Source organism: Gopherus evgoodei, chromosome 2 (assembly GCF_007399415.2).
Source record: "Gopherus evgoodei ecotype Sinaloan lineage chromosome 2, rGopEvg1_v1.p, whole genome shotgun sequence".
Taxonomy (NCBI): domain Eukaryota; kingdom Metazoa; phylum Chordata; order Testudines; family Testudinidae; genus Gopherus; species Gopherus evgoodei.
The window spans coordinates 299366237-299382395 of record NC_044323.1 but is presented as its reverse complement, the minus strand read 5'-3'; the positions used below and the strand labels follow the sequence as shown (position 1 = coordinate 299382395).

General features: G+C 44.7%; 1 protein-coding gene across 3 annotated transcripts in view; it reads left to right on the top strand.

The window, feature by feature from the left end:
* Nucleotides 1-16159, top strand: part of MAPK15 (mitogen-activated protein kinase 15) — a 66979-nt gene that overhangs the window by 14851 nt on the left and 35969 nt on the right. For all 3 annotated transcript variants that reach the window (XM_030554164.1, XM_030554163.1, XM_030554165.1), the window contains exons 5-9: nucleotides 429-559; nucleotides 877-1040; nucleotides 5938-6077; nucleotides 9166-9223; nucleotides 12847-12984. In XM_030554164.1, coding sequence (XP_030410024.1) covers nucleotides 429-559; nucleotides 877-1040; nucleotides 5938-6077; nucleotides 9166-9223; nucleotides 12847-12984 — 631 coding nt within the window. The remainder of the gene's footprint in view (nucleotides 1-428; nucleotides 560-876; nucleotides 1041-5937; nucleotides 6078-9165; nucleotides 9224-12846; nucleotides 12985-16159) is intronic.

The window sequence follows — 16159 nt, the reverse complement described above, 5'->3', positions numbered from 1 at the left end:
TGGGAGGGATGAAGTAATATAGAAAAGAAGTGAATGGGTGTCTATGTGCAATTTTTGGGGTAATGAGATAGTGGGACAGTAAAACAATTTAAGAAGAGAAATGAATGAGTGACTATAGATCAAAGGAGGAAATGTTGAATGGGTGGATGTAATGTAGGATGTGAATGGAACAACAATAAGTTCCATTTGTAATTTTTCAGTTACTGTCTAGTCTTTGCTTTCCTTGCGCTAAATGAAGTTCAGGAAATAGGGCTGCAGTAGTTCAGGAAATAGGGCTATAGCAGATACACCTCTTTCAACTGCTGTCTTGCTGAGCTTCTGTTTAAAAAATGAGCTAGAGAGCTTAGAGTTTGGAGAATAGACTTGATGTCCTAGCTTTGGGTTCCTTTCACTCCCAAACGGTAATTCTCTAATGTTCTGTGTTACAGAGACAGATTTACATGCTGTGATCAAGAAGGGGAATTTGCTGAAAGACATCCACAAGTGTTACATCCTCTACCAACTCCTGAAGGCCACCAAATTTATCCACTCAGGGAATGTCATTCACCGGGACCAGAAGGTACATTTGCACTCACTAGTCCTTACCTAAATGGAAAGATTTGTCCTCCATTCAAGACTGGAGTGAAATGATATGTGAGGGAGGGGGAGGGTGAAGGGAGTGAAGACAGAAGATTCTACGGTCATTATCACATGACTTCTAGTAGGTCATGTATACCTTGTGTGTCATGTAGGTTATATATACGTTTTTGCTCCTAAAAGCACTTGGTCCCTGGCAGGGGGAAGTGCAGCCTGATATGGGTTTTTTATTTCCTTCCTCTCTGCCCTATACAGAGAAGAGAGACACATTTTTATAAATATGTTTGTGTTCAACTACAGCCCTCAAATATCCTGCTGGATGCAGACTGCTTTGTTAAGCTCTGTGATTTTGGACTGGCTCGCTCCCTGTGTCAGATCCATGAGGACCAAGGCAGCCCTGCACTGACAGAGTATGTGGCAACACGCTGGTACCGAGCCCCTGAGATCTTGCTTTCCTCTCATAGGTAATTGTTTCCCAGTCTTTCAATCTGCCCAATGTCTCTGAGATGGGCTACTTTGAGATGGTTTGAGAACCCAATTTTGGTTTTATTATACACCCTTGAAACACTGTCAAGAAAACTTAACAGTTGAGGTAAAAATCTTATAGTCCACACTTACCGCAAACACCAACGCATGCAATCCTCTGTCTCCAGTTCTCTTCACACATACTGTACAACCATACACACTGAAATCCTCTCTCTACACTGGTCTCTTGCACAACAGACAGCCCTGCATTCACCTGCTACTCAGCCCCCACCATTCGCTTGACTTTCCTCACATATACCAAATTATTTTTTTCTCTTCCTACTTTTACAAAATTTGGGAAAATACCTCAGCCCTGCTTTTCAAGTCTGGCCTTAAGTGTTCCTCAATGGCAAGCTTTTCTCCTTATCTCCTGGTTACTCCATTTGAAAAACTGCTTCCCTAGTCCCTATGGAGGGGCTCTGGATGGGCTTTGCTCTGTCAATTTTCTTGGTCAAGGAGAAGCCACTGGAGCTGATAACCTTTTTTTTTTTTTTTTTTTTTTAATCCCACCCAGGATGTCATCTGTTCCCTTCACTAGGCGTAGGAATAGAATTGCTGGAGCTGAGTGAAAGCTTATTTTCACCACTACACACTGGCTGTATGACAGGAGACCTTTTGAGCCTATGCTCACCAATTTTAAGTGAGGAGGAAACAAACCTAGCCCAAAGAGGGGGAGCCTAGAGGAGCTGCTAATCTTTACTCCCATTCATGGGCCATAACAATTTAACTAGGGCTGTTATAGTTACTCTTCCACTTGCTTTGCTGCTGAAGGAAGGCAGAGTAATTGGAGTTCCTGTTGCATGATGTGATGCTTTTGCACACAGTCGAACATTATAGCAGCCTTTCTTTGCAAATGCATGTCTAATACGCTGCTCAATTTAAGTATCACACCGCATGGTGATGGACTCAGTACAAAAACCTACATAGATAAGATTTCAGTTTTCAGTCTCTCAATTAGCTATTTTTGCTTCCAGGGTTTCTCTTTTCCGCTAAGGTTCAGTATGTTAGATTTTCTCACAATGTATATTAGCTGCATTTTGTACATATTAAATCTCACTTTGCTATTTTCTGCACACATTTTTTCCACTGGTGTTTATTGCTCCTCCTAGTTTAGTATGCTCTGTAAATTTTAATAACCTGTTGTGTAAACACCCTCTTCCATGGGATTAATTCATACTCTTAGAGTCCAATGCCAGAAGAGATGACGTGGATCGTCTAGTCTGACTTTCTGTGTAACACCGACAAAAGAACTTCTTAAAATAACTCCTGTTTGAGCTAGAGCATTTCTTAAAAAAAATCCAACCATGATGTAAAAACCATTAGTGATGAAGAATTCACCACAACCTTTGGTAAATTTTCCAATTGTTGATTACCTTCACTGTTAAAAATTGACACCTTATTTCCAGTCTATATTGTTTTTAGCTTCAACTTCCTACCGTTGGCTCTTGTTACACCTTTGGGTATGTCAACACTACGGGATTATTCTGATTTTACAGAAACCGTTTTTTTAAAACAGATTGTATAAAGTCAAGTGCACGCGGCCACACTAAGCACATTAATTTGGCGGTGTGTGTCCATGTACTGAGGATAGCATTGATTTCCGGAGCGTTGCAGTGTGGGTAGCTATCCCATAGTTCCCGCAGTCTCCCCCACCCATTGGAATTCTGTGTTGAGATCCAAATGCAAAACAGACTCGCAGGTGATTCTGGGTAAATGTCGTCACTCAAGCCTTCCTTCGTGAAAGCAACGGCAGACAATCATTTCGCGCCCTTTTTCCCTGGATTGCCCTGACAGATGCCATAGCACGGCAACCATGGAGCCTGTTTAGCCTTTTGTCATTATCACCGTATGTGTACTGGATCCGCTGACAGATGCGGTACTGCAGTGCTACACAGCAGCATTCATTTGCCTTTGCAAGGTAGTAGAGACCGTTACCAACCCTATATCACTGTCTGTAATTGGAAATTGGCGATAACGGTTATCAATCCGTTTGTACCGTCTGCTGCTGTCATGGGTGCTTCTGGCTGGCCTCGCTGAGGCCGGCCAGGGGTGCATGGACAAAAATGGGAATGACTCCCCAGGTAATTCCCTTCTTGATGTTTTGTCTAAAAATAGTCAGTCCTGCCTAGAATATGGGGCAAGTCTACTAGAGAACCAGATATCCCGTAGAAATGATGAGCTGCATGCCATTCTAGGGGGTGCCCCTGCAACAACCCCACCCGTTGCTTCCCTCCTCTCACACCCCTCCTGGGCTACCGTGGCAGTGTCCCCCCATTTATGTGATGAAGTAATAAAGAATGCAGGAATAAGAAACACTGACTTTTTAGTGAGATAAAATGAAGGGGAGGCATTATAGTCCAGGCAGTACAGAATCTTCATTAGACATGAAAGGTGGAGGGATGAGGAGCGCAGCCCCTGTTGCTATGATGAGGATGGTTTTCAATCCTTTTGCATCGTCTGCCCGGAATGACCAGGAGTCATTCCCATTTTTGCCCAGGTGCCACCGGCTGACCTCACGGAGGCCGACCAGGAGCACTCATGGGATGATGACGGTTTCCAAGGCTTTTGTACTGTCTGCCATCAGGAAAGGAAGGGGAGGGGATGCTGCTGTTCAGCACCGCCTCTACCAGCAGCATGCAGTAGACATACGGTGACATTGAAAAAAGGTGAGAAATGATTTGTTTCCCTTTTCTTTCATGGGGTGGAGGAAGGGGGATAAATTGACAACATATACCTTGAACCACCCGGGACAATGCTTTTGACTCTTCAGGCACTGGGAGCTCAGCCAAGAATGCTAATACTTTTCGGAGACTGCGGGGACTGTGTGATAGCTGGAGTCCTCAGTCCCCACTCCTTCCCTCTATGAGCATCCATTTGATTCTTTGGCTTTCCATTACACTTGTCACACAGCACTGTGTTGAGTCCCTGCTGTGGCCTCTGTCTGGAGATTTTTTTCAAATGCTTTGGCATTTTGACTTCTTGAACGGAGCTCTGATAGAACAGATTTGTCTCCCCATAAAGCGATCAGATCCAGTATCTCCCATACAGTCCATGCTGATCAGCGCTCCACACTGGGCAAACAGGAAATGAAACTGAAAAGTTCGCAGGGCTTTTCCTGTCTACCTGGCCAGTGCATCCGACTCCAGATTGCTGTCCAGAGCGGTCACAATGGTGCACTCTGGGATAGCTCCCGGAGGCCAATACTGTCGAATTGCGGCCACACTAACCCTAATCCGAAATGGCAATACCGATTTGAGCACTACTCCCCTCATCAGTGAGTACAAATATCGATATTAAGAGCCCTTTATATTGAAATAAAGGGCTTCGTTGTGTGGACGGATGCAGGGTTAATTCGGTTTAATGCTGCTAAATTCGGTATAAACGTGTAATGTAGACCAGGCCTTTGTTTGCTAGATTCAGTAGTCCATTATCAAATATTTGTTCCCCATGTAGGTATTTACAGACTGTGATCAACTCACACCTTAGACGTCTCTTAGTTAAACTAAATAGATTGAACTTCTTGAGTCTATTGCTGTAAGGCATGTTTTCCAACCCTTTAATCAATATTGTGGCTCTCCTCTGAACCTCTCCAAATTATCATCATCCTTCTTTAATTCTGGACACCAGAACTGGACCCAGTATTCCAGCAGTGGTTGTACCAGTGCCAAATACATAGGAGAAATAACCCTTCTATTCCTACTCAAGAGTCCCCTGTTTACATTGGGGGCTTATGTTCAGTTGATTATCCACTGTGACACCCAAGCCCCTTTCAAAGTCTGCTTCCCATGATAGAGTTCCTAATCTTGTACATTCTTGTTCCTAGATGTATACATTTACATGTGGCCATATTAAAATGCAAATGGGTTGCTTGCGCTCTGCTTATAAAGTGATCTAGATCATTTGGTGTCAGTGATCTATGTATGTAATTTAAAATTGCTCTAGACTTACCACCACCCCAAGTAAGTCCCCAAAACTTGATATGCTGTCATACATAATAACACTTCTGCTTAGGTCTTGCAAGCCATCTTTTAATCTGTGTGGAGGCATGATATCCCTGCCAATTTGAATTAATTATTGCAGTTAAATTTCATGAGACATAGTTTTAGATTTTAATACAGTATTTGATACTATCACATCTACTGCATTCCATTTATCCACTATTTTTTTTAATTATAGCAACAACCTAAAAAGGCTTTTGTATTTGTCTAGAAAGATTTGTTTAGCCACTTTTCAAGTGGTTCTTTTAATATTTGGTTTATTTTTTATTAAGAATAGAAGTTAAATGTCAGCCTTGCTCTTCTGTTGTCTTCATTATGCAAGTTAGTAGTTTAAATAATTAAACATAGATATTGGGTTAAGGAGTATGAATGTTGACAAAGTCTCTTTTATATCATTCTCCCCATTCACTCTGCTTAAGTAATTTTAACTGATTTCTGGATATTTAAGATCCCAAGAGGTTTTGTCATTGACCACACCATGTCAGTTCCCAGAAATCAGTTTGTCTTCGGTTTTTTTTTTTCCTTTAGTCATATGAGTACCCCAGATTTTTATCTAATTATTATCTTCACCTTTAATTGTGTAATGAACGTCCTCTGACTGCTTATTTCAAATAGGCCTTCACGAGAAATCTCTCAGTTGATTGCTACCTCCATATTTTCTTTGATTTTTCTTACAGCAACAACCCATCAGCACAACATCTTCTGTGGGGCAGTTACACACATTTGACCATCCTGCAAGGAAAACAGAAATAGAAGGGGGTCTCGGGGTTACAGAAGCATATTGTCAGTGTTACAAAAGCATATTGGCGTGTCCTGATAAGTCTCTTCTTTCTTGCAGCTACACAAAGGGTGTGGACATGTGGAGTATTGGCTGTATTCTGGGGGAGATGCTGCTTGGAAAACCTCTTTTTCCTGGAACATCCACAGTGAATCAGATAGAGCAGATCTTGAGTGTCATTTCTGCCCCATCCCAGGAAGGTGAGACTTTTCCATGAAGGGAAGTATTAGCAGCCCAGTTGCATAAGAGAATGGCTCACAATTGGCATTCTTGCTCTCTCCCAGGAACTTAGAAGACTGAGCGGTGGAATGTTGGGGACAGTGTGGAAAATAAAACCTTAGGTGATGTGATACAGCAGGGCCAGGGAGCAGTGGGAGAGGGGAGATTTATGTAAGCCTTAGGCTAGTTAAAGCATAGTTCCCTGTAAACTAGGGAAGGTTACTAAAGGTTAGTTGGAGCACCTGTAATAAATTAAGGCCCTGTCAGGAACCTAATTAAAAAAAAACAAAACCCTGCTTCCAGGCAGACAGGGTGGTGTGAGGAAGGAGAGAGGACGGGAGTTTGGAGGTGTGTTGCTGAGAATTGAAAGACCAGAGAACTGGAGGAAGGGAGACCCTGCCCCAGCAGGGCAGAGAGACTCCCTTCCCCAGCATCAAGGACCAAGGGTAACCCTACCCAAGGGGAAAGAAGGTAAGAAACCTGCAGGGGTTGAGAGAGTCTGGGGCTCAGAGTGAGGAGCAAACCCAGACCCTTCCCCACTTCCCTTCTCTACCATCTTCCCAGGCCAGTAGTGGAGCCCCAAGAGCAGGGACAAGGGGTAGCATCCTAGGCGCCCCCTCCTCCCCACTGCTTAGAAAAGCACGGGACCCACCATACCAACTGGCCATTTTGCCACAGTGATCAAATAAGAGATAACATGCTGCTTCTAGCATGCGTGGAGGTAGTTGATGGCAGAGTTACATATATTAAGGTTGTTAATGTAATAAGTCAGTCAGGCTTCCTGGCCTGGTCACCTGAACACGGAACTGGGAGCCTGAAATTCATAGGTCCTTTTTTTTTTTTTTGAGGCCAAAATGGATTATTATGATCATGTAGGCCAGTGGTTCTCAGTCTATTACCATTGCGGGCTGTATATGCAGCTCTCTGTGTTCTGTGGGCCGCATGTATATTCTCTCTTTCTATAGACACACATGTACGTACGTATGGCCCTGAGGATCATAGAATATCAGGGTTGGAAGGGACCTCAGGAGGTCATCTAGTCCAACCCCCTGCTCATAGCAGGACCAAACCCAACTAAATCATCCCATCCAGGGCCTACCTTAAAAACAACTAAGGAAGGAGATTCCACCATCTCCCTAGGGAACCCATTCCAGTGCTGCTTCACCCTCCTAGTGAAATAGTGTTTCCTAATATCCAGCCTAGACCTTCCCCACTGCAACTTGAGACCATTACTCCTTGTTCTGTCATCAGTTACCACTGAGAACAGTCTAGATCCATCCTCTTTGGAACCCGCTTTCAGGTAGTTGAAAGCAGCTATCAAATCCCCCCTCACTCTTCTCTTCTGCAGACTAAACAATCCCAGTTCCCTCAGCCTCTCCTCATAAGGAGGAGAGATAGCTCTGTGGTTTGAGCATTGGCCTGCTAAACCCAGGGTTGTGAGTTCAATCCTTGAGGGGGCCATTTAGGGATCTGGGGCAAAACTCTTTCAGGGATAATACTTGGTTCTGCTAGTAAAGGCAGCAGTCTGGACTTGATGACCTTTCAAGGTCCCCTGATTGCCATGAGTTTTCAAAGATAATGAAAATAATGCATAATTTGCAATAATGCAGTCACATCAGCCAACTGCTTTAGCACCCTTGGATGCAGTACATCTGTCCCCATGGCTCATCTAGCTTTTCTAAATAGTCCTGAACCACTTCTTTCTCCACAGAGGGCTGGTCACCTCCTCCCCATACTGGCTGCCCAGTGCAGTAGTCTGGGAGCTGATCTTGTTCATGAAAACAGAGGCAAAAAAAGCATTGAGTACATTAGCTTTTTCCACATCCTCTGTCACTAGGTTGCCTCCCCCATTCAGTAAGGGGCCCACACTTTCCTTGACCACCACCTTGTCACATGGATGTCACATGGGCCACAGCTTCATGCTGATTGCGCCGCAAGTGGGCTGTAGATGAGAACCACTGATCTAGGCTAACTGTTTTGCATAATACAGGCTATAGAAGTAGCAAAGAGTTCTGTGGCACCTTATAGACTAACAAACGTATTGGAGCATGAGCTTTCATGGGTGAATACCCGCTTCGTTGGATGCATCCGACGAAGTGGGCTCATGCTCCGATACGTTTGTTAGTCTATAAGGTGCCACAGAACTCTTTTTGCCATTTTTACAGCTCCAGACTAACATGGCTACCCCTCTGATACTTGACAGGCTATAGAATTTCACCCAAAAATTCTTGCATCAAGCCCATACATTGTGGTTGAGCTAGAGCATGGTTTTCTAGAGAGAGTCAGTCTTGATTTTAAAGATTTCCAAGTGATGAAGACTTGACTACATATTTTGGCAAATTTTTCCAGTGGTTAATTACACTCACTGGGGCTTGTCTGTATGAACAGTTAGTAAATTTACAGCACAATAGTGTGCCATGCATTAACAGGCTGTGTGGATGCTGCTGCAACACATTAAGTTCCAGGGTGCACTTTGATCTACTCCCATTTCAAAGTAAAATAAAAGTGGACTATGGAACTTTTAGTGCACAGCAGTTAGGTCCATACAACAAGTTAGGACACTAGCCTGCTGGGCACTATAGACTTACACCCCAGCTTGCCATGTAATAACTGGTCATATAGACAAGCCCACTGTTAAAAATCAGAATCTTATTTCTAGTCTGAATTAATCTGGCTTCAGTTTGCAATCTTATTGTGTTTTTAATCTAGCAGACAAACAGTTCTCTACTATCAGAAATATTCTCTTCCATGCAGAAATTCCAGGATTATAAACCCTGCTCTTTCACTTACTATCTCTAGAGCACCTGCTATGAATCTTTTTCTTCAATTTGCAATCTGTTAAATGGGACTCTTACTTATAATACCTCATAAGGTGCTGTGAGGCTACATTTATTAATGTACGTAAAGCAATTGAGATTCTCTCGGGAAGCATTAGAGATTGGTAAAATATTATTGAATCTTCTCTACCAAAATTAACTCCTTACGTTCGAATTCAAGATTTCAAGTCACAAACTGCGTGGCTCTGGGAATCCTGCCCAGGATGTTCACTAAATCTGTTTTCTGTTGCAGATATTTTAGCTATCCATTCAGACTACAGAGCCTCTGTTATTAACCGCATAAGCTCCAGGTAAGCCTTTTCCATTGTGTTACTAGCAGAAACAAACAGACATTGATATAATGTGGGAAAAAGCTCAGCAACCAGGGGCCAGCAATCATTCACACTCCTGTAGTTACTGTCCTTTGTTCCAGTTTCTTCCAGGCATCTCTTGGGGGTAGAAAGGCCATTTCTTGACCAGCTGAAGACAAAATGGAGAGGCTTCCAGGGCCTTTTATATTGTCTCGCTTGTGGGCAGAAACCCCTTTTTTCTTCTGTGCAAAGTCTGTAGCCACCTGGGCAAGTTACATGTCCATGAATAATTCAGCTTTTTGCAGGCTGATGCCATTGTTTATATGTTAAGTTTGAATGTTCCCAGGAAAGCTCAGATGTTGATTGACATCTCCCAAAGTCCATTGTCAGTTAAGTGTTTCTTGATAGGACTATTCTCAGTAATTGCCTATTCTCAAGAAGCTGACCAAATGCTTCACTGAGGCTGCTTAGAATCAAATGCATTGAGATACAAGTACATAACCAATATTCAAAACTTCAAAGGCAAAAATGATACACACATACAACGTAATCATAACCAGCAAACTACAACCTGTACAAGACCTGGTGCAACCATAGGACCCTGGTTGCAACAATGATCTATGCAGCCAGAGTTCGTCAATAACATCGCAGTATAGTCTTTTATAGCAGAAGATCCCTGCTTGAAAGTCTCAGATCATATCAAAGATGATATTAAGTCTCTCTCTTTGGGGAAAGAGAGAGTTAAGATGGTCTTTGATAGTTGTTGTTGAAGTCCAATCATCTTTTCTTTAAGACAAAGCCAGACAACTTGCTGAAATACGGAGAAAAAAGATCAGCAAAGATAGAAAATGTAGCTTCTGTCCCTAATGCTTTCTTTCCCTTGCAGTCCAGTTGCTGAAAAATTACAGGCCCAGCACATTGTCTTATCAGCCACTCTTAACAGTTGGGAAACTTTTACCAGCATTAGGCTATTACTTTTGCTGTGACCAGGGAGGCAGCTAATATTGCAAAAGGTAGAGCTTTCTTGGAGGCTAAATCAGACTCTTATCAGACAAAAAGAAGATAGGAAAGAGGAGAAAAAGGGTGGGGAAAGAAAATGACACTCCAGGGAGGGGAAGTGGAACCCAGAGTGTAGATTCTAGGTGGTGGTCAAGATTTAGTTGAAGCTGGTGGATGGGGTGATGTCTCTGGCTTGATCTGGTTAGGACACCTTTCAAGGTCAGGACAATAAAGTCTCAGTGGTGTCTTAGTGGATCCCAGGACACTGGGAGACTGGTAGCAGCCATCATGGTGAATCTTCCTTCTCCTAATTCACTGTCCTGTTGTCTGTCACAGTGGCAACCCATGACACTTCCAGGAACTTGAGGACATCTTGTTCAACTTCTTTAAGTTAAGAAATCCAGTGTGTGTCCATATTTTGCTTGCTTTCATAAACAATTTTGGCTTTAGTTCCTCCTACTACTAATTTAATATTGCTAACTAGTCACCTTGAGTGGGATCCACGCATACAAGGACTCAAAGAGGAAGGAAAAGTTACTTACCTTACAGTAATCGTGGTTCTTAAATAAATTTTTGTTCATTTGATCCCACGATCCACACACCCCGCCCCCATCTCTATTTCTGAGTCTTATCCTAATAGGGTTTCTAAATTAGGGAAAGGCAGTTGGAGAGGCACAAAGATATGTAGGGTTCAGGCATGCCGCGATAGACACTGCGGGTCAAAAATTCTGATCTCATTCATGAGGTGCATATGTACCTTAGGAGGGATCCACACAGATAAATCATCTCAAACTGCAGTTATTGTAAGGTAAGTAGCTGTTCTTTTCATGTACAACTTTAACTCTGACCACTATATGTGTGTATCAACAGCCAACAGCCAACATCGCAGTATTACATTCCTTTATCATGTATAACATGAATCATTATATTCAAAGAACACCATAACCACTAACCATCCCTTCCACACAACAGAAACAGATAAATACAAATAAATAGGACGAGTGACAAATGGAGAGATGATACTGTTGAGTATCCAGTCTAGAGGTGACGGATTCTTGCTAGAAGGGGAGGGCACAAGACCCCACACCCTCCATGGCTCCACCCTTGCCCCTCCTCTTTAGCAGAAGACGCTGCCCCCCAGCCCAGCCAGAGCTGGGTCAGGGAGCCTGGGCACCTGAGAGCAGCCACCTGCCTATGTCCCTACCCCTGTGCTCCCCACCCAGGGCAAGTGGAGGGTCTGTGGCTCCCCACAGGTGCCTGCGTGGCTCTTACCCCAACTTAGTTCTGGCTTCCAGGCTGGCTTGGGGGCAGGGCCTCGGGCCAAAGAGCAGTAGCCAGGCCATGGTAAGAGCTGCCCGGGGAGCTGCAGACCCTCTATCTGCCCTGATCAGGGGGCCCACAGTGTAGGGACATGGATCGGGGGCTGCTCTTGGGCCCCGCTACCCTGGGCTGGTGGAGGTCTGTGTCTTCCCACGGCTTCCCGGGCTGGGCCCCAGCTTCTGGCCTGGCCGGGGGTGGGCCCATGTGGGGGAAGAAAAGGGGCGGGGGGTGGGCTGGGCCTGGCCTGTAGCGAAAAGTGGACTGGCCAGATCTATCAACTTTCAAAAGCAGGAGGGCTAACATGGCCCTTTCGCCTCCCCTATTCTGCTGCCCCCAATCCATTCACCCAAAAGGTCATTACCATGACATTGCAACACAGTTAAAAATAGTGATGATTTTTTTAATTTGAACTGACTTTTAAAAAAACTTAAATCAGTTTTTATGTATGTGTTTTTAGCGATTTTACATCTATCTTAAATTCCTAACAAGATATTTTGCTTTTTTTCGTTGCTTAGTTTTGTAACTGTTCGTAAGAAAGAAAAATGTTTCCATGTCATTAACTAGCTAGGTTGGAGACCTCACAATAATCTAGTTATATGAGAATGACAGGGTGTGGCTGGGTCATGACAAATGTTAAGATTAGGTCACAGAAGTCACAGAATCTGACTTTCAGTGAGCGCTGTGACATTGAGGATCCTGCAGCTGCCTGGCCTCCATGGGTGGCGGGACCCCCTGCAGCTCACAGCCGGTGGCGGCAGAGGGACCCTGGAGCTGTTCAGCAGCCACCAATGGAGGGCCCTTCCCCCCCCACAACTCCCCAGCCGCCACTGCTGGCAGTGGCCTCCTACAAATCCCCAGACTCTGTTGCTGGCAGGGGCCCCCTGCAGCTTCCCTGCCTCCATGGACGGTGGGGGATCCCCCTCCTGCAGCTCCCAGCCCCAAAGGGCAGTGGAGGGGGGGGAACTTCTCCCAGCAGCTGGGCGATCGGATCCCTGCAGCTCCCAGCCACTGTGGCAGGGAGTGGGAGGGGCAGGGTGCTGTACCCTCCTCCCTCTGCATTTCGTCAGGGATGTTTTTATTAAAAGTCAAGGACAGGTCGCAGCTTCCATGATTTTTTGTTTGTTATCTGTCCCTGACTTTTACCAAAAACATCCCTGACAAAACGGTACCATTAGTCACAAACCACTCCTTGGGAGTGAAATTTGGGGTTAGGAGTTACCTCCATGAGATTCCCACGGTTGAGATACAGGGTTTTGCAGTGAAATTGGGCACTGAGGGTTACAACTTTGATTCTTGCCTTTCAGACAACGAGTGACAATTGAGGAAATTTTACCCTCCTCTACCCCCGCTCATGCCTTGGACCTTCTAAAGAGACTCTTAGTATTTAACCCTGATAAACGGCTGACCGCAGAAGAGGCCCTGCAACATCCCTATGTGAAAAGGTGAGGGCAATACCAGTGTGAAATTTCCCAACCCCCTCTCCAAGCCTCTTGTGTAGCTGCTACCAGCACAAGTTTCCCTTCTGCCATGTGAAATGGTGAAGGTAATGGTAATTTTCAATCTGCTTTCTTCTACTCTTCATGTGAGAAGATGAGAGTGCCTTAGTATGTGATATTTCAGATCTCTCTCTCTCTCTCTCTCTCTCTCTCTCTCTGTTGTAGCTCTCAATGGTTTCTGATGTGTCACCCTCTCATGTATAATGGGAGTATAATTAACACCAGTCAAGCTGGCTTTATGGAAAATAGATCTTGTCAAACTTGATCTAATTTTTTTATGAGATTACAAGTTTAGTTGATAAAGATAATTGTGCAGATGAAAGAAACTTAGGCCTGAATGCACAAATGGAGTTAAGTCCCTAAGTCCTGGTTTTGGCAGCACTGTAATGTACCCTTGCCCCTCACCAAACCCTGCAGGGGCCTAAATTCACTTAGCACCTACATTTTTTTTGAGTAAAACTTCCCTTGATGCATGTGTTTCTGCCTCTGTTTATGTGCACTGCTGCCTCCCTCCAGGCAGCTAGATGCCTATTTCTTAGCTGAGCCACAGAGCAATTCACAGACCAGGGGAAGATAGACATTTGGCCGTTTAAGTTCTGTGCAGGGCCTGATTGGGCAGGTATAATCAGAGGTCGCCTACCAGTTCAGGGCTCTCAGGTGAGTTCACACAAACTATTTGGGGAGGAAGAAGACTTACCTCATAAATTCTAGCCCAGTGGTTAGGGTGCTCACCTAGGATGTGGGAGACCCTGGGTTCAAGTATCCCCCTCCACCTATAGGGGAGAAGAGATTTGAACTAGGATCAATGATGTTCAATATTTTTATCAAAGATCAAGGAGTACATGTAAAAGCTGCAAATTTTATCAGCAATGATAGAGGTTGACAGTGCGATAAATAATGATCGGGACAGGGCAGGTAGAGCTTTGAAATCTGGACCCATTTAAATAAAATGTTTTAATAAAGCCAAATGCAAGATTATATATCTAGAAACAAAGAATGCAGGCCATACTTAGAGAATGCAGGGCTGTATCCTGGACAGCAATGCTTCTGAAAAGTATTTAGGGGTCATAGTGAACAAGCAACTCAACATAAGCTTCCAGTGAAATGCTGTGGCAAAAAGGGCTAATGTGATCCTTGGATGCATAAACGGGAGCAGGCGTAAGGAGGTGATTTTTACCTTTGTATACAGTGTTTGTGAGATTGATATTGGAAAACTGTCCAGTTCTGGAGTCATCTTTTTTAAAAGGGATGTCAAAATACTGGAGAGGGTGCAGAGAGGCGATAAAAAATTATTTGAGGAGTGGAAAAATCTTTCAGTGAGAGACTTAGCCCTGGCCTGCACTACGAGTTTAGGTCAAATTTAGCAGCGTTAGATCGATTTAATCCTGCGCCCGTCCACACGATGAAGACATTTTTGTCGACTTTAAGGGCTCTTAAAATAAATTTATGTATTCCTCCCCAATGAGGGGCTTAGTGCTGAAATCAACATTGCCAGGTTGAATTTGGTGTTGTGTGTACGTAATTCGACAGTATTGGCCTCCGGGAGCTATCCCAGAGTGCTCCATTGTGACTGCTCTGGACGGCACTTTCAACTCAGATGCACTAGCCAGGTATACAGCAAAAGCCCAGGGAACTTTTGAATTTCATTTCCTGTTTGGCCAGTGTGGCAAGTTCATCAGCACAGGTGACCATGCAGTCCCAGAATCGCAAAAGAGCTCCAGCATGGACTGAACTCAAGGTACTGGATATGATCGCTGTTTGATGAGACAAATCTATGCTATCAGAACTCTGTTCCAAAAGACAAAATGCCAAAATATTTGAAAAAATCTCCAAGAACATGATGGACAGAGGCTACAACAGGGACCTGCAGTAGTGCTGAGTGAAAATTAAGGAGCTCAGGCAAGCCTACCAAAAAATGAAAGACGCAAACGGCTGCTCCGGGTCAGAACCCCAGACAGGCTGCTTCTGTGATGAGTTGCATGCAATTCTAGGGGGGGGCCTCCTACCTCTATGCCACCACTGTCCGTGGCCACCTGCAAGTGGGGAGTCTCATGCACAGGGATGAGTTTTGGGGACAAGGAAGATGAGGATAGTGCACAGCATGCAAGCGGAGAAACCATTCTCCCTGACTGCCAGGAACAGTTTATCACCCTGGAGCCAATATCCTCCCAACCCTCCCAAGGCGGGCTCATGGACCATGAAGCCGGAGAAGGCACCTCTGGTGAGTGTACTTTTGTAAATATAAACACGCTTGCTATTAAACCATGCATTAATGATTGATTTTCCCGGAAGACTTGGGATGCATTTGCAGCCAGTACAGCCCCTCCTTTTAAATGGCCAACCCAACGGGTGCTTCGTATGGGAAAGGAGGGTGCTGCTGTTTGAAACCATTACCACAAGTTATGAAGGTTGAAGTTGAAAGACTGTGGCTTACCATGGCTGCCTGCAAGCCGAATTCTGTTGCCTGGCCCTGCATGTGTGATCTCTCTCACTAAACTGGCAGGCCCTCAATATAAGAGGCAAAATGTGACCTTGTACCGAAAGCACATGTGCTATGCAATGTTAACAGCTTGATTCACCGTGAAAGAGGTTACCAATTGTTCTCTAAAATGTGTCTTTTTAAATACTACTCTGCCTTTTTTTTCCTCCCACAGCTGCAAATGTTTCAACGCTCCCCCTATCATCTCCATCCCAGAGGCTAGCTCAGATAAGAAGGCGAAAAAAACACACTCATGATGAAGTGTTCTCTGAGCTCATGCAGTCCTGCTGCACTGAAAGAGCTCAGCAGTATGCATGGAGGCAAACAATGTCAGAGTCCAGGAAAGCAGAAAATGAACGCGAGGACAGGAGGGACAAGCGAGATGAGAGGTGGCGGCAGCGTGATGAGAGGAGGCAGAATGCAATGCTGAGGCTACTGGGGGATCAAACTGATATGCTCCAGCGTCTGGTGGAGAAGCAGGAAAGGCATCAGGAGCACAGACCACCGCTGCTACCCCTGTGTGAGTGCCCGCCCTCCCCAAATTCCATAGCCTCCTCATCCAGACGCCCAAGAACGTGGGGGTGGCTCCAGGCACCCAACCACTCCACCCCAGAGGACTGCCCAAGCGACAGAAGGCTGGCA